This window comes from Electrona antarctica, assembly GCF_951216825.1.
Source record: "Electrona antarctica genome assembly, chromosome: 14".
Classification (NCBI taxonomy): domain Eukaryota; kingdom Metazoa; phylum Chordata; class Actinopteri; order Myctophiformes; family Myctophidae; genus Electrona; species Electrona antarctica.
Window position 1 is genome coordinate 17,629,208 of NC_136795.1, and position 23,996 is coordinate 17,653,203.

Below are 23,996 nucleotides of genomic sequence, written 5' to 3' on the forward strand. Positions count from 1 at the left end.
TTAAATGAGCTGTGTTGATCGACTACATGTCCCATGAGCCAAAGCGGGGCGTTACTACCATTAGGTTATTTTTTGTAATTTAGTTAACCAATCTCGTGTGCTTATTTTGGAGCGCGTATTTTCGAAACTGCGTCGTGTCGTCCAATCAGCAACGATTATATTGGGGTTCATAAGCACCAGCCAATCGATGCTGTCGTTCTTTGTCGCGACCAATCCAAGGCCCGCTACTTGGCCGGGGGAGGTACCTCAATCTGACTAATGAAAACGCAAGTTGACTTTTAAACGCTGCGAGCGGGCGGTGCTAAAGGGGATCAGGGGCGGGTCCTCACAATAGAGATGCATGCTTGTATTTGAATGTAGGAAGGAAGAGCAGCAGAGCAGCAACCACACACACAACTAGTAATAGTACAGTCAGTGAAACTACTCTTCTTAAAGCTTAGGTTTCAGCTGATCATAACGACCTTTACTATACAGTAGTATATCTGTGTCATTTGAAGCAGGTTGAGTTTAATCTGCCTTGTTTATTACTTACTGCCTGGAGTGGACATTCATCTAACTCGTCTGACCTGAGGAGAGCTCCCTCCACTTGCAATGAAAGCCGGCGGTAAGTCTTTAAGCTTTAACTCGTACATGAAATATATACAGTAGTGTATAGATGTGTCATGTAGTTTTCTTCACATCGTGTTATATTAGACCTCGTTTGGTCCAGGCAGTTTGCGACGTTGATTAGCCTGCTACCGCTGCTACTTGTTAGCCAGCTTAACGTTAGCTGTTTAGCAGGAGGACTGAACAAGTTAAAAAGTTAGCAAACTTGAGAAATTTGTCAACTTATGGGGAACGATTTTGCACATACATGCCTAATAAACAACATATTATTTATCGTGAGCATTTCAGACCGAAACCAAATGTTCAGATAAGTAAATAAACAGCCCTAAGTTGCGTTGCCGCAGGAGGGAAATTTGGGCGCTCACTTGATTACATAGTTACATGTTGTTACTACTACTTTCTAATGTAATCATTCAATCTATCGACTGTTTTAAATGCATAATAATGTTCAGTTTGCCAGTTGTTAAACATCAACTCATCATTATCAAAATGTAATTCTTAAGACCACCTGGAGAGGCACAACGTTAGGCGGTTTGAACATGGAGCCAAAATTCTTAGTGGCTTGATTAGCTCACATGATGCAAAACAGTGATCTCTACTGTTAGTAAACTGACTCCAAATAGCCTGTTTGTGATGGTGTGCTGTGAGAAGTAACACCCTAACCCCACACACAGATGTGATTTGTTTTTAACTTGTATGTAGACGTAGTGCATCCATTACATACAACTCTTGTCTCTTGAAATGAACTGGAACATTTATGATATTGCTGCAAAGTCAAAGGAGAACTGTTTGATGTATTTAGAGGCTCTCTTTGTCCACATTTTGATAAACGTTTGACATGATTCAATCCTACAGTACTCCATTGCCACTGTTCCAAATGTTACTCTGTTCCGGTGAGGAAGAGGCTCCGTAAAAGAACTCCAGCCCTGACCCTATTGTCACTGCCCGAGGAGGTTCTGCTGTGTGTGTTGAGATGCCTCTCTGCTGAGGACCTACTGGCTGTCAGAGCAGTGAGTAAACACACATACACACTTTCACACCGCTGTTCCACATTTAGCGTATAGATTCAACATCATCTGGCTTTGCTTGGTCTCATCATCGGTGTCCACCTAATTTGGTTGTTTTAGCTGACTCTCTGTTGACTTCAACCCATAAAGACCTGAAACCGATTCTGCAAATGCTGTCTAGATTCTAGAACTAATGATTTAGACTAAATCATTAGGTCTCAGACTTTCAATATTTCCCCCCCAAAAAATAGCAGATGCTCGCATCGTGGCACAGTGATGTGCTGTGAGCTTGTACATCTGCTATTTTTGAATAGCCAACGCTAAAATAAAAAATAACACAGATGCTTTCTCAGTTTTAATGGGTTAACCACTTTAACTCTGGCATCCCTATTTTGGGCATGTCGCATAGATAGACTAACATATTCAAAAATAGCTGCAATCTCACAATGTGTTGCATTGTGATGCGCGGAGAACTTCTAGATTGGTTTTGATATAAATTGTGGCTAAATTGTGTTTGCATCTGTTATAGGTCCATTCCCAGCTGCGGGACATTGTGGATAACAATTCCAGTGTATGGGCGAGGGTCAGTTTCAGGGACACCTGGCCAGCCCCCAAAACAGTCTGGCTATTTGAAAGGTACAGTCCCTCACTTCAAATCTATTTTATTTCCGACAATCCCCCCTGCCCCCCATGTGTTTTTAAATGTAGTTTCTCTTTTCTTTCAGAGCTGCAGAGAAAGGGAACTTTGAAGCCGCTGTGAAACTAGGGATCGCCTATTTGTACAATGAAGGACGTAAGTTACGGCTGTCCATACTTGCGAGCAGGCGTGGGGGATTAGGGTCTTCACAATAGAGATTTGAATTTAGGATGGAAGAGCAACTGCACAACACAGTAAACTAGTACAGTGAAACGAGTCCTGTACTCTTCTTAAAGCTTAGGATTCAGCTGATCATAACTAACTGTATTATACATTAGTATATCTGCATCATTTAAAGCAGGTTTCGTTTAATCTGCCTTGTTTATTACTTTTTTTACTTGTTCTTTTTTAAAAGAGCAACCTGGGGACCACCACTATTGTGTCAGGTGGGTCCATCATAGACCCACTTGACACAATACTGGTGGGGGTTCATGCACCATGCCATGGGTTAAGATTCGTTTTTTTCCCTTCCTTAATTGTTACCACTCACAAATCAGACTATCACAGGCTATATTCATGAGCTGGACAAATACAATAAAATAATTCAAAGCATTGTATTACCAGTAAAGAGAAGGGATATAATCTGGCAAGAAGCACAACAGTTTTGTTGGATACAACCACATACAAAATATTTGTTTCCCTGGACAAAACGGGACACCCCAAGTTTAGCCTGGCGCAGCCAGCCTTCATCTACCTTTGCAATGCATATTGCCTCAGGCAGATAACGCAGTGGTATATTAGTATCGCCAACGCGAGGCTACCCCAAGTTCTCTCAAAATAGTATTATTCACATGAAAACAAGAGTAGCAAGTAAAAGTACAATTATTATTCTACACAAATAAATATATAGGATTTTCTGAATGGTTGGTCAGGCAATACCTCCAGGGACTACCAGGGGTCCGCGGACCACCGTTTGAAAACCCAGGATTCTAACACATGACTCATGATAATGTGAATTCACCCGGCTGGGATGGTTTACCAGGCTAGTTGTTAGGCACATAGTTGTATGTTTTCTGATTCTGTAAATAACATCCTCTCTCTCTGTCTTAGCGTTGTTGACTGACGAGGGGCGAGCGGACGTGTGCGGTCGTAAGGCCTCCCGCTTCTTCAGCCTGGCAGAGAGCCTGCGCCCCCCTACTGCAGACCCCTTTGTCTGGGTGTTCATTCGTCCTCCTTGGTCCCCGACTGGAAGCTGCTGCAAAGCGGTGGTGTTTGACCGTCTCAAGGCAGAGTGTGACACCAACGTGGTAATTGATGCACACACATGCCATAGTGTTCGCCTCATGCACCAAAAGCTCAAGCATTGCTTTGTAACGATAACGAACATAATAATACGGTTGTATCTACTGGGTACAGATGATAGATACAGTAGATAGATGGATAAATATATGGATAGATTGATTGATAGATGGATTTATTCATCCCTGTGGGGTAATGCCGGTGTTGTAGCAGCAACAGCAGTAACATTAAATTCCATACACCGTAGGTACAGGTAAGATTATTTATATATATATATATATATATATATATATATATATATATATATATATATACATACAGTATATAACAAATGGAATGAATGGGTGTCACGATGCAGCATAAAAATAGAACAGAAAGGCTGTCTTGCATTATTGTCTTGACTTACTAATGATGTACTTTTGAACACTGATGTGGTCTGGGGATGAGTCAATATAGGTTCATAATGAGTCTCTGGCTATATAGTTCCTTGCTGTGAAGATAAATCTCAGTCCTGTCTGTCACATTGTTCCATGTTGCTTTGTCACTCATGTTACTCATTGCAAGAAATGAAAACGATTACATTTCAAAGAAGGTTTCTCTGTGTGTTTAGAACTGTTTGTTATAAATAAATGAAAACCAAAAAGTACACACAAATGTTATTGGTAAAATGATAGTAAGGGATGCCTTTGTTTGTCTCTGCAGGACAGGAAAGGACCTCTGCTGCATTGTTTGGCCAGGGTCCTGCAGCTCTTTGATGTGAGTGTGTGAAACAGTTACTGTGTGAAACAGTGTGTGAAACAATTACTTCCTGTGGTTGAACTTGAAACGTGTTCAGCGTGCTTCTGATCGGCATGGGGTTGGGGTCATGTGCTGCTGTCACAGTTGGTTATTGTCTGGTCGTCATAAGCCGAACCGATGGGAAAATTGTTGTTTTCTGCCCAGTTCATATAGCTCAGCAATTGCCTTGCACTCCCTGTGGAGTCTGTTCTCAGCCCAATAGTCTCAGTGTTCATTCTGCTGTTGTTTCAACCACATTAAACCCAGCGTCCCTATACTGGGCACATGCTTCAAAAATGTGTAGAAATACAAGCTGTTGTGACCTTTATAGATCTGCTAATTTAGCTATTTGTCATAGGATGAAGTAATGAGGCTTAAGAAGTGGTTAAGGAATGTACTATTGATTTCACCCTCAACCCAGATAGTTATTTTTAAGAATGATTACGCACACAACCTTTATATTTGTTCCTGATGCAGGCAACTGGTATTCTGGTATAAAAAAAGGGATGTCCCTGGAGTATTTTCTTTTTGCTTGCCATGGTAGATGTCTAAGGAAGATGAAAATAGGTGTGCTTTTAAAAGGTGACCGTGTCTATAACCTTGTTTATATCTTTCTAGGAGGAGGAGAAGCGCTCGGAAGCCTTGCCCATGCTAGAGGAGTCATCACAGGCTGGCTGTCTACAGAGCTCCTACCTGTTATGGGAGCTTAGCCACAAAGCTGCTGTGAGTCTTAAAAGATCTGTTCCACTCTTTAACTAACTCGTGAAAATGTTACATGTTCTTGATCTATATTTTAAAACGTATTATTTGGACTGTGCGTGCAGAAGACTGCTTTGAAGTGTAGGGCCTCTAGTTTGAGGGTGGTAAAATGCCCGAAGGAAATATCCTGTCAGTGCTTCTTTTTTTTTGGGTCAGTATAAAATGCTTACCCAGTACTCGTGTCTCTTGTATTTCAGATGGCAGACCCAGGCAGGTACCTCCAGTGTGTACGAACCCTCAGGGACTATGCTGCCAAAGGTTGCTGGGAGGCACAGGTGTGTGTTTACGAGATGGGCTACATTACTGAATGTGTGCTATTATATCAGTATGTATTGGTGTTGTCGTGCCTGTCGGTTGCCAGTTACTTTTATACACGCCCAAGCATCTGGTGAGGTTTTAATTTTCCCATTTATCATCTCCGTTTTTTTGATTAATCTTTTCCCCAGCTGCTTTATTACGGCCAAGCTACACCAAGTTTTTGAAAGTGTGTGTGTGTGCTTATATGCACACACACACTTTTAGATCCAGTCCTATTTTAAAGTCTGCGTATGCGCACACGTGCTATGTGTAGCTCGGCCGTTAAGAATAATGCAACCAAGCTTTACTGCATTTTGTAATTTTAAAATCTTGATGGGTCATTAGAGGCAATGGACCTCATTCCTCAACCATTCTTAAGAAGATTCTTAGGCACTTTTGAGTGCTGATATATTTCACTTTGATTTGATTTCACTGTTTTCTTCAATTGTATATAATAATAATAGGGCAGAGCAGTGGTTCTCAAAGAGTCGTCTGGGGACCCCCAGGGGTCCTTGAGGGTGTTCCAGGTGGTCCAAAGCAAAACAATGAACAGTTTATGTTACCACTTTAACTCTATTTTTTTGTTTGGGATAATGATTATCCCAATAGCTGATAAATCTTGGAAAATGTCTTATGCAAGTCCCTGGCAGAAAATATTTTCAGATGTGGCTCTGCAGCCAATTGCATGTCAATTTGGGGGTCCTCGACATGAAAATGTTTGAGAACTGCTTTAGTGTTTTCAACGGGCCTGAAAATTACAATCAAACATGAACGGACCCGGTTGAGTTGAAGCCCTAGACCCCAATCCAACTCACCCTCATCGCCCTCATACCCCCCCCCCCCCACCCAATACCCTGACAGCCACCACACCCCCGTTTCCCCACCCCCTTCCTACCTGAAAGCCCCCATAATACTCCCCACCCACCACCTTTCAGTAATACAATGTTTTATATTCACTGCGAACGCATGAATTTTGTAATTGTGCTAATTTCAGCAAATATACATTGATGTCTAGTGGTGACTGATGTTCCACTGTCTTTAGACTTTAGTTTAGGCATTCTTGACTTAATTCTCTCAATTTTTATTTCACTTTTATGTCACACTGTGATGTGTGATCACACTTCACAGTGATTTCTGCTATGCAGTAGTCCTGCCCTAATTGCCCTTGAATGGGAATTGGTGGGGCGGCTCCCTGTGGTAACTATGATGCTAATTAGGATAGGTGGGGCGTCTGTGATAATTTAGGATTAACTGGTTTACAGCGCAGGCACCAAGATGCCAAAAGTAACAGAACATAATAGAATCATGAATCTGACTCGACTTCTCCTAGGAATTCACTTAGGAAGGCATTTAGGAAGAAAACTTTCAAATGTATTGGTGAATGAGGCCCATTGATAGTAGTATAATTTCATCTGACTCGTTGGTGAAGTCAGTGTGTATCACACCCAGCCTCTAAGGTCTTGATATAAAATGTTTTGCGTGTTGTCGTGCGCCACTGCAGTACACTGCTACATCATGCTGTGAGCTTATAGATTGGTAATTAAAAAAATGTCCTGTTGTCTTATTTATTTTCCCATTCCGTATCTTACAGGTATCCTTGGCTAAGGTGTGCAGTAGCGGGAACCCTTTGGGTTTGGAGGCACGGGCTTGTGCAGATCTGGTTGCCCAGCTCTTCAGTTCGCCTGGCCCAACACCGGTCCACCGCACACTGGAGGATGTCCTCAGGCATGGCATCAAGGACACCATGAGGTAAATCCACCCTTCGCTACTGACATCATGCCTTCAAATCTGTTTGACCATCGTGCTCATTGTTCCAACCAGGAGACAGTGTAGCGAGTGACTCATTGTGCTTTTTCATCATTAGATTTGAGTTCCCCGATAATGGTATTGGAGTAGAGCCTGATGAATCACATTATCCACTTATGGCACTGCTTTGCTGGTCTCGGACCATCTTTTTAAAAATGTTTCCATTAATTGTGCCTAGCACAGCCTTGCCAGATCAATCACCACAGTCTTCCATTTTCTTCTATGCTAACAACAATAATTTAGGCCTTCAAAACGGGTGCCTCACTGCCTTGTAGCACAGTCACATATGTGTGTGTACATAATATGTTGTTCATTCGTAACAACAGTCATATCTAATTTAATTTGGAAGTACTTCCTGTTGCCACAGTACAGGGAAAAAAGACCCTGTTTGGAGGCCACACATCCAGAGACCCCCACCGCCGCAGCGGGGGGGGGGGGGGAGTTTATTTTTTTTGTTTCGTTTCACACTAAACCCAAGCGGTTTAGGTTGTAAACACTTATTTGTAACACTTTTTAAACGTGTCAGTGTTTAGATTATAAACAGAAGAGCATTTAAATGCCATGATTGCACTGAGTCACCTGGCTACTCCTTCTCATTGTGAACAAGTAGCCTATTGCAGAGTACAGTACTATGCATACCCTACCTGGCAGGTGAAAACAAGCCACCAGATTAGCATTTGAATGCCTGATCTGCATGTGGACAGGCGTCACTGCACACATTCTTGTGGACTTCTTCATCTCGGCTATGCTTCTCATTGTCTCCCCCTCATCCACACAATGTTCACCATCCTTGCACCGTCTCTTGCTGTCCTTCTGTTGTAGGTACATCTTGGTGGACTGGCTGGTCGAAGTAACCACCATGAAGGACTTCTCCAGCTTGACGCTACATGTGACGGTGGGTTGTGTTGACCGATATCTGAGTCTGTGCTCCGTCCCCAAGGCCCGTCTTCAGCTGCTGGGCATCGCCTGCATGGTCGTTTGCACACGGTGAGACACACACAAACACACGCTTAATGGTTTGTAGTTTTGTAATCTACATCCTCTGGTACAATGTGGTCCTGATACGGATAAGCTCCAGCAGTTCTTAGTCTAGGATTTAGTGGTTAAGTGGCTTTACGTCCTTTTGCCCATTTCGGTCTATCGTCTGCGTTCTGTGTTGAATCCTAATCATGGAAATTTACCAGCAGAGTTTCAGTTTTCTTGCCAACTTAATCTATCGATCTACAAGCTCACGAGTGAGCTTGTAGATTCGCTTTGTTCACTTTTTTTCCTTTCATTGTTGTGTTAAAAGCTTAAAGGGTAAAGAAATTGCAGCATGGTCAAGACAATGCAATTATGTGGGTCGAGGATGGCAAGACAACGGGACGCTGGTCTTTTTTTCTATATACTGACTTTAGATTTTTGTTTTTTGTGTAGCTACATGAGCAAAGAGATCCTGACCATCCGCGAAGCTGTCTGGCTCACCGACAACACCTACAAATATGAAGACCTGGTCCGCATGATGGGAGAGGTCGTCTCTGTGCTGGAGGGGAGGATCAGGGTGAGCATGCCAACGATACGCCCCCCCCCCCCCCACCTGATCTACAAGCTCACAACGTGTCACATTGTGAGCTTGTAGATATGCCATTTTGGAAAATGTTTCAAAAAAGGAAACTATCATGAGGATTTTGCAAAGATAATTCAACTAAAATAAAAATCTCTCTCTCTCTCTCTCTCTCTCTCTCTCTCTCTCTCTCTCTCTCTGTCTCTCTGTGGGTGTGTGGGTGGCCAGAGCCAATATGTGGCATGCGCCAGGACTGCTAGGCCAGCAGGCGCCTGGGCCTTTATATATTAATTGTGACAGGCCCGCCACCCTATATAATTAATAACCTGTGTGGTTCCCTGGCAGGCCCCCACGCTGCTGGACTATGGCGAGGTGCTGCTGTCCCTGATGCCTCTGGAGAGGCGGACCACCCACCTGTTCAGCTACATCTGTGAGCTGTCTCTCCTCTACTCGGCACTCACCGTGCTGCCGGCCGCCAAGCTGGCCTGCGCCGCCCTGCTGCTCACACGCGCTCTACACCACTACGGTAACTACAGTGTGTCCACACGATACATGCATACTGTGAATCGGTGATGGAAAAAGTAATGCACTTATTATTTACTTAAAGGAGAATTCCATGCTAGAAGGCTTTCTTACCTTTCTTTGTAGTCGTTACGTCCCCACCAAAGAGGTCCAGGTGTTTTTTTGTGCAAAAACTCCTTATTGGATATTTCCCCTACCATAAGCCCTCAATGAATTGCATTGAATTTAATGGGGCTATGGGGTGTTGTGCTAATTCTCTTATTTCCATCGAAATAAGTAGTAAAGTGTGCCGCTTGGGATATTATTTACATTATGAAGAGAGGATATATACAAAAAAAATAGCGAATTAGCACAACACCCCATAGCCCCATTCAATTCCAATGCAATTCATTTAGGGCTTATGGTAGGGGAAATAGCCAATAAGGAGCTTTTGCACAAAATAACACCTGGACCTCTTTGGTGGGGATGTAACAACTACAAAGAAAGGTAAGAAAGCCTTTTAGTATGGAATTCTCCTAACCCCTAACCTCTGGGATGTAGCGGTACAGTAAGTAGAAATATTGGAAATACTCCAGTAAAGTAACTTAGTAAATACTTAGTTACTTTCCACCAATGCTGTAAATGCAGCCCTCTGTGAAAATATGAATGTGTGTCAGTATTTGGGCTGCAACTGTTAGATTATTTAATCAATTACTTGCATTTAGTCCTCAGTCTAGTCGGTATGTGTGAATTGTGTAGACTTGGCAGTTGGCAGCCTTGAGTTCATAAGCTGACTCCTGCCCTTTTGCTCCCTCTTCCTCCACCCGTCTCTGCAGCTCCCATATGGCCTGCTCAGATGGCCGACTACACAGGTTTCTCCAAGAAAGACCTCCTCCCTTTCACTGTGCTGCTCTACGTCAAGTGGTGAGTGTTTAACACTGAAACCGCCAGGCACACTTTCCTGGATTGGTCCCCCCCAGTCACGCCTTGTCTTTACCCTCCTTCTGTCTCACTGTCTGTTGCACATCATTCAGACCTCCACCATTCATGTACATAGTTTGTAAAAAAGAAAGAAAAAAACTTGAGAGTGAAAATGTTGCCTATTCTGGGTTCGGCTCTAATGAGGGTTTCCTTGGTTACGAGAGCACCTCTGGCTCTGACGGAGGTGTAGGAGTTGTAGTAACTTAAGCCACGCTTGTATTGCATTTAGACTTTATTTATGAGGCAGCAGGCTCTATTGTCTTTGGATGGTTCTACCCGTCTTTTGTAAATCCAAGAATGAATGCTTAAAATTGCTTATGTGTTCCTAACTGAAGTTATTATAATGAAATGCTTGTGAAAACTTGAGTTGGCTATAATTCAATGTCAGTGTGCGGTTAAAGTGAATTATAGTAAGGTAGTTGCTATGGCTCTCTGTGATGTATTACGCTTTACTGTCTCTGCTGTGATGCATTCTTCTGAGGTGGGTTATTAATAACGGTGGGAAATTAACCTTTCACACAAGGAAAAATGATAATGTAGTCATTTTGTTAAAGGCCTAGAAAAAGCAGGGAGTGTTGAAAAATAAATAAATAAAACAAATCAGTTTAACAGAAAATTAATCGACCATATTAATCCTGGCACCTCTATTTTGGGCAAAAATAATTATCTGATCTACAAACTCTCAATGCATGATGACGACACATGAGATTGTAGCTAGGCTGTTTTCACTATTCGTCGGCTCTAAGCAATTGGGATGTTTTTATTTTTTTCCCTTTTTATTTATTCCACAGCAGCATGGTTTTAGTTTGTATTTGTAATAAGATGTTTTGGCACAGACATGCATAAGTAAAGTGCTTGCTTACACTGACTGCAGCCAATTAGTATTAACAGATTCAGTGTAATGGGACCACCTGCTCAGAAATGGGTGTTCAAGTTCTGCTTTGGTGTCACAGAAAAGGCTCGCCATTAATGTCACATTCGACATGTAGTCATGTACCACTGAAGTGTGATGCATTCTGTCCCATCTGATTGCCTGACAAATATACGCTTATACAGTACTGTTTACACAAAGTAATTAGTCAGTTATTTGTGTCACCAGCATCTTCAGAGTGGGACATTGGTGCATGTAGATATGTTTTTGATTGGTAGCACTCTGTGTGTGTTTTATTTTAATACTAGTCAAGTACACTAGTAGTAACCAACCAGTCACAAACAGTGCACCATGGCATAGGCAGTAGTACACAGTTATACTGACACTAGGGTTGTCCCAATCGGATCGGGTGATCGGAAATCGGGGCCGATCACGTCATTTTCAAATGATCGGAATCGAATCGGGAGCCAAAAAACGTGATCGGGACATCCCTAGTATCAATATTATATCCATATCATGATGGAAATTGTCTGATTTCATTTGGGATATTGTACTATTGTGATATTTATGGCATAAACATGTTCTATAAAATATAAATATCTGACCGAGAAAAATCGGTATATTGGCAGATGTTCAAAATCAAATGATCAGAATCGGATCAGGAGCAAAAACATGTGATCGGGACATCCCTAACCGACACAAATATTATACTTTCACACTGCAAATCGTTAATAATACCAGAGCCCACAGTTTTTCTTTTGTTTTTTAAGCATCCGATTGATTAGAGATCAGTTTTTTAATGCAGTCTGGTCATCACAAAACAGGCGATGCAGTCTGGACATCGCAAGAAAGGTGATAGTCATCAGATAACAGATATCGTGACAAGCAGACGGTGTGGGGGCTTGTAGCATGACTGTGTGCAGAGTTTTGACCGTGCATGTGTGGGGGACTGGGTGTGTGTGTGTGTGTGTGTGTGTGTGTGCGTGCGTGCGTGCAGGCTGGTGAGTCATACTAACGTACCGCATAGTGAGTCACTCGCAACAGGGGGCGGGAGTCTATTTCCCAAACGAACACTGTAACAAGATTGGTCCATGGCCGCTCCTATATGAGAAGATTAAATGTACCCTTCTCTCCTCTCTTTTAGTTATAGTCGAGATGTACCCAAAGACTACAGACATGTGTCTCTTACTGGAGTCAAGCAGCGCTTTGAGGAAGAAGCCTACCAGCATATCGGCAAAGAACAGGTACACACATGAATTTAGAGCTGTATTATACTTTAGTTTAGGGGAACGTCCACCTTGATGCTTGTCTTTAAAACACAATAGAAATACAAAGTATTGTTATGCCATCATGGCTCATCTTCATCATGTCTGTATCGTGCACTGTATTCTGTATCTTCTCTTGTATTTGTATTCTTAATCTATAACTCCTCGTTTTGCAATGGCCTCCAATAAGGTGATGGACTTCCATGAGCTGTGCCAGATCCTGGAGGTACCTGAGATGGATCCCCAGATATGTGTTGAGCTGGATCCTAACTCCCCCAGCGGCCAACCAGGAGACATCCACACGTTCCTCTCATCCCCATCCAGCAACAGCAAAAGGTTAGCCACCCACTCGCCGAACACACATCCTTCCACTGCCCGGCCATTTCCTGCTTTGCTGTCGTAGAGGCCTCTCCTCTCCTCTTCCCACTTCAGTGGTCACTCTGTCCCTCCTGTGTCCCTCCGTTTGCTGTGTGACATAATGGTCACTCTGTCCCTCCTGTGTCCCTCCGTTTGCTGTGTGACATAGTGGTCACTCTGTCCCTCCTGTGTCCCTCCGTTTGCTGTGTGACATAGTGGTCACTCTGTCCCTCCTGTGTCCCTCCGTTTGCTGTGTGACATAGTGGTCACTCTGTCCCTCCTGTGTCCCCCTGTGTCCCTCCGTTTGCTGTGTGACATAGTGGTCACTCTGTCCCTCCTGTGTCCCTCCGTTTGCTGTGTGACATAGTGGTCACTCTGTCCCTCCTGTGTCCCTCCGTTTGCTGTGTGACATAGTGGTCACTCTGTCCCTCCTGTGTCCCTCCGTTTGCTGTGTGACATAGTGGTCACTCTGTCCCTCCTGTGTCCCTCCGTTTGCTGTGTGACATAGTGGTCACTCTGTCCCTCCTGTGTCCCTCCGTTTGCTGTGTGACATAGTGGTCACTCTGTCCCTCCTGTGTCCCTCCGTTTGCTGTGTGACATAGTGGTCACTCTGTCCCTCCTGTGTCCCTCCGTTTGCTGTGTGACATAGTGGTCACTCTGTCCCTCCTGTGTCCCTCCGTTTGCTGTGTGACAAACGGCTGTGATCATTTTGTTGACACAGCCAACATGTCCTGACCACATTTGTTTTTTGTTGTTGTTCTCTACAGGAGGCGTGATGACAGCATGCAGGCCCACAGAGGAAGTTTTGTGGCCACGCCCACCGCTGAGCTGTCCCCTCAGGAGGAGACGCTGCTCGGCGATATGCTGGACTGGAGCTTGGACACTTCCTGTTCCGGCTACGAGGGCGACCTAGAGGAAAGCGAGGAGGGGGATAAAGAGGGAGATAGTGAGTGCACCTTTGGTGTTGGATGCAACATGCATTTATTATTTGTGTAGGTCGGTTTCATGCATCATCGAATGGAGCGAAAATATCTTTTAGAAGGAGCCCAAGATCATTAATGTAACAAAGAGAGAGTATAGCTATAGAGCACCAAAGTCTGACGTCAATATCGGTAGAGGGCGCTAAGTCCACTGGTTCATGTACTTTTTATTTGCATTGTAATCCCTGTATGGTGATTTGAGATCGCCTCATATAAGAACTGTTTGAAAAAGAAACAAATTATCCATAGTTTCACTCATGGATATGAAGAATCAACTGACTGAGAGAAAAACGCTAATGTTACTGTTGCGGAATTAGTTACATTTTCGTTAGAAACAAATCAAATATGAATCAAATATGAGTGACTGACTGTCCGAAACAATACAGAGACACCTCCCCGACAATAACGCCAAGACAGTTTGTTTATTTCTGGACGGTGGACCACAATGCTTATATGAGACGATTTTAAGATGACCCCATGTTTCCCCCATGGCCTTTCTGTGTGGAGTTTGCATGTTCTCCCCGTATCCCCTAGGGTAGGTACCCTCACAAAAAACATGCAGTAATCCTGGTCTCTAAACTGCCTCGCCCTGGCTGGACTGGTTGGAATAACGTGATCCTTCCACATGCTACGTCCAACCAGGGAAACTCCCCTCTGTCAGGTGTAAAGGAACAATGAGTTCAAGTCCGTTGCTCTCCCCAGGTTGGCGGAGGGTGTGTAGAGCCCAGGATCACATTAGATAATTGACACAGGGGTGAAAAATGGGTTACATAGAGAAACCTCCGTGAATGGATGAGCGAGTGACGTCGGGACGTCGGTGCTCTATAACAAAGGAATAGATAGACGATGTAGGACGTCATGTTACAAAAGGCAAGAATTAATTAATAAATGAGTAGAAGAAGCTGCTTTACAGCAGTTTACACTCAATATTAGGGCTAAATGTGGTCACTGGCTGACTTCCAGGGCCATAAAGTGCTATTTAAACGTTTTTAAAAGGGCATGAAGCAAGCAATGACCACAGGGCAATAAGGCATGAGTCAGTCTGCTAGCACAACATGATGATGTTACTGGACATGACTCAGCAGTTATGATGTTCAGCAAGCATCATACTGTACTGTAGCATCCATTAGCTCCAATCAAGGCCTACTTAACGCTCACTGTTGAACAACATTTGCCGGGGTTGAACCTTTCCTTTAATAACGCCCTCTATTCTTCTCTTCCGAAAGCCTCAATCAAGACCATCACATTGCATCAGGCGGAGGGTGCAGAGGACTGGCTAGAGCACTGCCGAGCTCTGTCCAGCGACGAAGACAGTACCTGTGAAGACGTCGCCGAGGGCCAGGGCAGCGCTCGGAGCCGACCCAAGGAGCCCCTGTCCCTCCTCTCCGCCGACCTCCACAGCTCTGGTTACTCCTCTGTCCAAAGTGCCAGCCCCCTCAACTCCTCTTCCCTCCTTGTGCCTTGCACACTGGCAACCATTCCTGCCACCTCCGGCACAGCCTCCGCAGACGCCCAGCCGGGTTTCCGCCTCTTGGTGCCCATGCAGAGGCCCAGAGGCTCTTCCTGCAAACAGGTAAAGAGAAAGAACGCGGCAGCCCATAGCGGAGGAGAGATGGTGGCCAATATAGGGTTTTTGAGCCTGTAAGCAGCACCGTTTGACTGGCGTGAAATTGCATCGTCCCAGCACTTTTTCCTCTTATTCCCATGTTCTCAATGCTGGTTCTCGCTCTGCACTGGTTCTTCTACTGCAAAGAAGATCAAAAGATACCTGAAGCTTTAAGAAAGAAAAGACAAATCTATTATATAAAGGGAATGGTCATGACAGAGAATGTTGCCCTTCTTTTACATGTCTCATTTCACTCAAGAGTTTACAGGCACCTCACAAACCTGGACATTACATCCATGGACTCTCAGGCCGCTTTTCCAACGGGGTTGAACCAGTTTGGTTATTTTTTCCCCCACCTAATATTGAACCAGTTCAGAGTGTTTCCACTGAATTGGTTAAAAAGAAAGTTTATTCCGAACTGGAAACAATAAAATGGCTGCTGGTTCCGTGAAAGCACCAAGGTTCCAAGAATCTAGAACGGAACCAGTTCTAGAACCAAAGTTATTTTGGTGAAAAAGGGGCCTCAGTGTGTTTACTCTCCTCAGGATATCGCTGTTACAACGGTCTCATCACACGGACCGCTGCAAAAAACCCATCTCATAGCTCATTGGATGGCTGGCTGCAAGGTCCCAAACTCGAACTATTTGTTTGTGTTTATTTTTTATTTTTCTATTTTAAATTAAGCATTGTTGTGAAGATGTCTTGAAAACCGTCAACCCATAGATGGCGTGCTGTTGTGATTGTATTGTTTTTGTCATAGATTCTGATAATGCACTGTTCTTCGTACGAGAATGTAAAAGAAGAAATCGAGAAGAGGCTGTAAACCGCTCAATGTAAATATCAATTTGAAGCTGTGACATTAACTGTATTTAATTATTCTAAGAGTTTGTCATACGTGCATATGCCAAAGGTACTGTGGTGTTGTCAGATGAATCTATCTGTATAGATGGTGCTGTGAAATCATTGTTGTTTAGGAGCTTGTTAAATGCATTTCTTTGCCCAGACGTTTGTGCACATGCGTCCACTGTCCCGTTGACAAACTGTTTGATCCTTATTACTGCACAGAACACAGACATGGGATGGGGGTTATTCATTGGGATCTTGACACTTCAGATATTAAGCAATTTAGTTTATAATGGTAAACTTGAGTATCTACTAAGGATGCAGGTTGTCATCAAGACTGTCAAAAGTAAGATTAAACCTGAACATCAGAATCAAGTTCAGGTGTAGAAAGTGGGTGAAATACTTTACCCCAGTACTGTTGAGTTGTACTCTATATATATATATATATATATATATATATATATATAAATATATATATATATATACACACACTAACTATTATATAATATATCTATGCTCGGGTACTGGTGTAATTGTACTGTTCTATCCAGCGGTTCTCATCTCGCCCATCTAGCTTTGTCACTTTCATCATCACTGGAACAGAGTGATCTACTGCAGCAAAGTGGTGTTGTCTATGCTTGAACAATCGATGCTTATTTAAGTATTATGTGGATCTGCTCTGCCTCCTCTGAACACTAAAGGCAGAATTATTATTACTTGATGGGGTTTTGAAAGTACTGTATGCTTTATGGGGGGTCTTGGTGAACTGTAAATGCCATTTTTAAATGTTCCTAAAGGCTGGCTATCTTCTGTGCCACATGCACGTATCCATACAGTGGTGGAAGAAGTTTTTTGACTTTTGTACTTGATTAAAAGTAAAACGCTGGTGGCAAATCAAAAATAATTACTTAGTTACTTTCCACCACTGTGTGTATATATATTGTATATTATGTACATTGTGTGTGTGTGTGTGTGTGTGTATATACACGTGTGTAAATAACCTGTATGACATTTTATGTGGAAGAAATTACTTGCCTCTTTACTTGAAATTGTCTTTGCTTCATTCCAAAAGAGAGCAAGTGAATTTAAAAGTCTAAAAAGAAGTTTTTTCTTTATAGTACTCCTGTGATGTTGTGAATATATATATATATATATATATATTTTTTTTAATGTTTTTAATAAAAGAAAAATCAATCCTATGGACTTGGACTTTCACGTGTCTTATTGTGTTAAATATATATATATATAATTATAATACACAAGAATGAATTTAAAACATGGGGGGGGTGCACAGCTGTTTTGTGGTCATGTGACTGCTCCGTGGAGGTCACGTGATATGTTTTGTTGATGCTCGTAGCCTGCCTGCATTTTGCACAATGAACACCGCCGGAGCTGCTGCTGCAATGTCATCCTCGCATCCTTATCGGCAACGAAATTGAGCTGTAATCCTCCTTTTTATTATATTTTATTACAGGGAATCTGGTGCAAACATTATCAGCTTCGCTACTGTTTACTGTCGGTCGATAGAGACAGTGAAGGAGGAAGCACCAACGTAATATTTCAATGTTATTATCGCTATAACAAGGGGAGGAATTAAGGAAAGGACAGCAGCCCATGAAGTTAATGTAGCGATTCCTGCTTTTCTAAGGTAATGTATGGCGACCTTGTTTAACGATCATAGTGTTTACTCATATTAGCGCTAATTCATACTTAATGCTGTTCGTTACTGTAGAAATTTCAAGAAAATAGCTTTTTTAGTCTCCTAGAGCTCCATCATCAAAATTCATAGGCATCGTTGGGACTGACAAGCAGCTGGACTGTCCAATCGCAAAGTTCAAGAGGCTGTTGTTGGACGAATGAGAGAGAGGAAAGGCGGGCTTAAAGCGATGAGCAACGCATTATATTGTATCTACTATGTCTATGATGGATCATGGATGGCCATGATGTTTTTCCAATTTATAAATTATAACAAAGAGTGTCATTGCTTCGTGTAGCATTGCTTGAAGGAAAATATATTTCGGTTATTATTCGGTCATGTATGTTATGAAGGGCAGTGTGTCACGATCGGCCTATCGCACGTTCCAGATAAGCGAATCATTCCCTGGCTTTAAATGTAATCGAAACGACCCTGGTCTGGAATGTCATGAAAAGATTCAGTCATCATCTCCAGCGACACGTGTTGCTTGTTGTTTAGTAAGGCAATAAAGGCTTGGCTTATTACATCTGTGTAAACTATGATGATGTGAAGACAAACACATCCTGTATGAGGAGACACTGTCTCCCCTGAGACAAACGTGGCTTGTTTACAGTGATGCAAGTACATTTACTCAAATACTGTACTTAAATACCATTTGAACTTCAATTTCTTAATACTTTATACTTCTACTACTCTATTACATCTCAGAGAAAAATATTGTACTTTTTACTCCTATAGCCTATTTATTAGACAGCTGTTAGTTACAGTTACTTTGCAGATTCAGATCATTAATAACAAATTAGCTATCACAAGTCGTGTAATTTATTTGAAAATAGCAGATCTATAAGCTCACAAGCGATGTCCCTGTATCAGCCAAATTTATGCATAATACAAATTATTATGTAAATTATCATTAGTTGTAGGAAGAGAACTTATAGGCTGTGTTTGTTTGTCAAAGAAAGGTAAGGTAGGGCTACCATGTGCCACATACTGTATATGTTGTTACTAATGTTAGACAATTATATTGAATCGTCTGACTTAACTAGATCACGATTTTAGCTCAATTTATTCATCTAAATCGTATAAACAAAACCCAATAAGAAGCACACTGTTTTCAGATGGGCATTTATTCTGTTTCCTAAACCCTAGTATGAAACGGGTAACTACTAGCTACTTATTTCTTTCCAGATGTGTGGCACAAATCTCAACAGAGTTTCTGCATACATATTTCACTCAAATTACATTTCTGCATACATATTTCACTAAAGTTAGCAGAAGCAGGAAGTACAGGAATATGGCAAACAAACAAAAGAGTGCATTTTTTCATTGACTCGTTCAACTGGTTTCCGTTGACTGGTTCAACTAGTTCAGCACTTGAATGTCAACAGACTACTGCGGTGGCTTTTCTATCTTTAGTATTTGATCTCTCTCTCTCTATTTACCCATACTTCAACTTAACTGAGTTTCTCAGTCTCTTGTTCAAATAAAATACATCAAATAGCTACAGATCAGATATGCACATTAAATAAATATGTATGGAACAGTCCAGGGCACTCTTCAGGTTCATGTTCCTTTAACAGCTGAAACTTGCTCTTGTGATTATTTCACTGTAATCCTCAGATTGCACAAGGTCTTGTTTGTGTTTGATGCAATCATGTTTGAAATTACCCAGGACCCAGGTGTAAACATGTGCCCTCTTTTCCTTTGAATTTTGATGCGAGTCAACGGTCTCCAGAGACTAAGCCAGCTGTAAAATGAACTTGGGACAACTTTCAGTTCATGCTTCACCTTTTTTTAATGGAAAATGGAAACTTAAAAGTCAGAAGCTCTCTTTTTGTGGTTATTATGGCACACTGTTGAGTAGTAATGACTCATTTAAATGTAACCCTAAATATTAGGGAATAATGTTTTAGACTCCTGCCTTTGTGTCTTTCCAGCAGCTGTGGAAGGCCTGCCAGGCTGTGTTCTGTCTCCTGTTCAAAATGGCGATTGTGCGGCAGTTTGGATTACTGCTTTGGAAAAATTATCTGCAAAAGGTGGGTTGGAGGAATATGAAACTATAACTAGTTTGCATGTGCCATGGTTAGGCATGAATTTGGCTATCATTTGAATTGTTTTACATTGTAGGCTTACAATTTCAGGTAAAGTAAGTGATATTTTTTAGTGAATACAAACTTGTGGATCATCTCTCCAGCACTTTATAGCGAAAATACATTTTCAAGTAGGTTGCCAATTTCATCCCATTAGGAGAGAGTATACCGTATTCATTTATCAGCTTTAAGTTTATAGTGTTCCAGCTCCAATTTTGTCTGCTAATTTCTTTGTCATCACTTCCAATTTTACTTTTTTTTTTACACGCACAATAATTCTCACGTTATCCATTTTGTATTCTGTATGAGATCTCTTTCCTCATTGGATAAAATTGGTATCCTCATCTGAAATACAGAGATGGGTAGACCCCTGTTACTGAATAAACACTATAGCAATGATTACTATCACAATATGGAGCCATTTAACACTTGTAATAAACACACACAACAACCCCCCAGGCTTTTGCACCTTTCAGTCTTGACCGAACAATCCTTATGGAGCATGTAATGTTTTTCCTCATCCCTGAACAATTCTTATGCAGCATGGAAATGTGGTTAGTACTGTACCAGTAACATGGTTCTTTTCATCATGTTGCTGTCAAAGCTGTCACCTAGGTCACCATGAGGTAAATGGTAAATGGTGCATTTATATAGCGCCTTTATCCAAGGCGCTTTACATAGATTGTGCATTACATTCACCCATTCACACACCGATGGCGGCAGAAACCATGCAAGGCACCAACCAGCACATCAGGAGCAATTAGGGGTGCAGTGTCTTGCTCAAGGACACTTCGACACTGACTCTGGGGGGGCCGGGTTCGAACTGGCAACCTTGCGGGTACCATCCAGCTACTCTACCCCTGAGCCACCGCCGCCCCTGTATAACTATTACCACTAGTCTAGAGACAAGCTAGGTTACTGTGATGTTTATTGACACTAGTCTGAATAAGAACTTCGGACCAAAGCGTCTAAACGGAAGTACAAGGCTACCAGAAGTTCTAGTAGTCTGGGCAACATGGATCCCTCTACTTCTTGTACTTGTTTATTGCAGTAGTTATCTTCCAGGGTTTATCTCCTTGTGAGACAGAGATAAAACTGGGAATGAGGTTAATTGACACAGAGTTGTCTTGGCCTACCCTTGTATGACCTGTATCATGGCTAGATGGGTGGACCTTTCACTGATTAAAGATGTATTTATTAATCCACAATGTATATGGAATTGTACCGTACCAGTGATGCAAATAGCCTGCATCCTGCATCCTTAGACTCACTAAATTGAGAAAGGACACAATCATGTCACCCTCCGGGGGTCCTGGAATGCAATACTGTACTTAGTACTGTACTCTAGGACTCATAAAATGTCCCTGGGACCCATCTAAAAGAGTAAAAAGACCACCCCTGGGTCCCGGGACCTATTTAAAACCTATTTACATCAATGTGTGTACCGTCTATACTTGCACACTGGGGATATTTCTCTTGTCACTGAGATCTCTCCCATCCATGGCGAAAGAGCACAAACCTCAAGCTGGTCCTTGTCCAGTTTGCTGCTCATGTTAAGACTAAGAGCACACCTTTGTGAGCACTCCATCCTATACTTTTCATCCCAAACTATTGGCTGGATTGGCAGGGAATGTGTTGTGCACCCTCATGCTCCCCAGAGGATGACCTTGGGTAGAAAGTTGGGTATAAGGAACAGCATAGCCTTTAGGAGCTTTTACCATGACTTTTATGGGGGGGATTCACACTGAGTTCGATTGATTCGTATTACTGTTCCCGAATACGGTTGCCTGGTCCCCGCTGGTCATGATTCACATTGGCCTTGATTCTTCCGCACCTGAGTACACTTCATTCGACTATATTCAATTTCAATTCAATTCAAAGGAGCTTTATTGGCATGAGAAAACATATGTTTACATTTCCAAAGCAAGTGTCACAATATAATAACAGTTGAAAATGGGGAAAGTATATACAGTTGGAAGGGGGTGCAACATGTAAACAGAGCTATGTCACATTGCATCGTTATATACATGTTATACATGGTATAAAGCTTTTTTGAAACAAATAGCAGCAATTTTTTGCAGTCACTTTGGTACAAATGGCAGCATTTTTTCTCAGGACTTCAATGCTTTCACATTGCAGAGATCCGTATCCGAGTACACTTCAATCGGTCCCGAATCCCGATGCGTCCCTGGAATGGTTGGCTCATCCGCTCCCGGGAACGGTACACAAAATACCACAAAATCTGCCAAGTGGTCCCGAGTGCGCATCCGAGACCATAGTGTGAACTGTGAATCCCTCCTTAGACTCAGTTTGCTTTTGTTTATACATTTTAAACAATCACAATACCATAATACCTTTTGAAACAGATCTTCACACTGGCGACTGTCATATATGGCTTGTACTTACAACAAGATACTTGTTGTAAGTACGTTGACGGTATTTTGGTTCACGTCTTATCTGTGACCTTTTCGACAGTTTGTTAACACTGTGTGATGATGAGCTATACTGAATCAATATCTCTAAGGAATCACAAATATTACAGCCGTTCGCCTTAGGTATGTGTATTGTTATGAAGTTGACACACTTTGACTCAGCCGCAAGTGTTTTCAGAAGAGTACATTTGTATTCTGAGGCCTCTGAGCCTTTTAACATATGGGAATATAGGGGTAATATGGGAGTTACTACACAATGCTCCAAAGGTTCAGCCTGGGAGTTGGCAGCCTGATAGGTAAACATTAAGTTTGGTTGAATAGTGTTGCTCTGTCGTCCTTTATCCCCTCCTTGCTGCTCTAGTTGTTGTTGCTAGGAGACTCCATTGGGGAGCAGGCACGAAAGGAAACATGGCGTGTGTTGGCCGAGGTACACTGACATGGGGATGCATCTAAGGTTCATATGAGGTGACCACAACTTCACAAAAGACTCACTTTGCAGAATGATGTGATGAGATTTTAGTTGAACATCTATTATTTTCGGCGAGCTACACTTTACACAAAATATAAATTCAGAATTGATTTAAGTATTGAAATTGTCTAGATACAGCTAGATACAGTAACAGTGGTTCAATGTTCATTTATATTTACAAATAATAATGTAGGGATGTATAATCTTATCACAATAAAACACTCAAATGTATTGTGCTGTAATTCCTTAATTGGGATAATCGATATCCTCACAAGCCACTTGAAAAAGAAGTCTAGTTCACTAAACTACCAGTGTTCCTTCCGAGAGAGTGTGTAGTGGCAGTGGGCACATTCTCATCTCTAGAGTCTAGGTAACAAGCAAACAATAGTCAGAAAATGTGAAAAATGCTGATATTTTCTCACTTGTTTGACACGTCTCACTCTCTTTGCCACAAGGCTACTATTTAATGACAGAAAAGTGCCATGGTGTTTTCCTTTCTGGGCTCAAAGTAGTACAGTCTCTACCACAATTCCAGTTTACTTTATTTTGCTTAAAGAATGTTGCAATTCTTTTTGGCGTGGCTCACTGGAGGCCAGTGTGTTTGTCCAGAGCTAATCTCGTAAACCGCTGGACTGATAAGCGCATATTTCTTGTGCTCACTGGCAGTTGACCAACTTAGTGCATTTTCTTTTTACATTTTATAATGGTGACTTCCATTATAAAACTGGGGCTCAGATTGGCTGAAAGCTATCCAAAATATGGAGCCATACGTCATTATAGATGACTGAGTACGTCACAGCTTGGCCACATGAAGAGCAAGATCCACATGAAGCCACGCTGTATCTTGATAACGGGGAACTTAAGATTCATGATCACACATTGGTTGGAAGCACAGGATTTATGCATAATATGAATCTTTCATAGTTTATTCCTCTGACTTCGATTCAGTGCTGAATTGACACTCGAAAACCTTGCTCTTCTCTGTGTGTTGAAAGAGTTTTGCCCTCAAACTGTCCAACCACTGTGACCTGAGAGTGTCACAGTGCCCGCAAACGTCTGTGACATTTGCGGGCACTCAACTGGGATTTCTGTAGACGGAATCACTACTCAGTCGGTAATCAGCGGTGTACCTCTCTTCTTAGATCCAGTCATTTACAACAACCCTTGCAAGTTG

The 23,996-nt window shown here is 42.2% G+C and overlaps 2 protein-coding genes across 3 annotated transcripts in view; both read left to right on the forward strand.

Moving 5' to 3' along the window:
- Nucleotides 1-322: 322 nt before the first annotated feature.
- On the forward strand, nt 323-17,261 carry ccnf (cyclin F). The gene is made up of 17 exons (XM_079521435.1): nt 323-604; nt 1,462-1,616; nt 2,143-2,249; nt 2,339-2,406; nt 3,361-3,557; nt 4,252-4,305; nt 4,945-5,049; nt 5,283-5,360; nt 6,974-7,131; nt 8,011-8,175; nt 8,605-8,728; nt 9,077-9,257; nt 10,069-10,156; nt 12,229-12,328; nt 12,540-12,685; nt 13,474-13,652; nt 14,913-17,261. Exons 1-17 carry the CDS (start codon nt 592-594, stop codon nt 15,329-15,331), a joined length of 2,337 nt encoding a protein of 778 aa, XP_079377561.1. The 5' UTR covers nt 323-591; the 3' UTR covers nt 15,332-17,261.
- A 257-nt stretch (nt 17,262-17,518) lies between these two features.
- Nucleotides 17,519-23,996, forward strand: part of abca3b (ATP-binding cassette, sub-family A (ABC1), member 3b) — a 67,781-nt gene continuing 61,303 nt past the window's right edge. The window contains exons 1-2 of one of the 2 annotated variants that reach the window (XM_079521171.1): nt 17,519-17,783; nt 19,772-19,867. In XM_079521171.1, the coding sequence (XP_079377297.1) occupies nt 19,814-19,867 (54 nt within the window). In that variant the 5' untranslated portion in view covers nt 17,519-17,783; nt 19,772-19,813. Of the gene's footprint in view, nt 17,784-19,768; nt 19,868-23,996 lie in introns of both variants that reach the window. The other variant, XM_079521170.1, reaches the window with a different exon arrangement.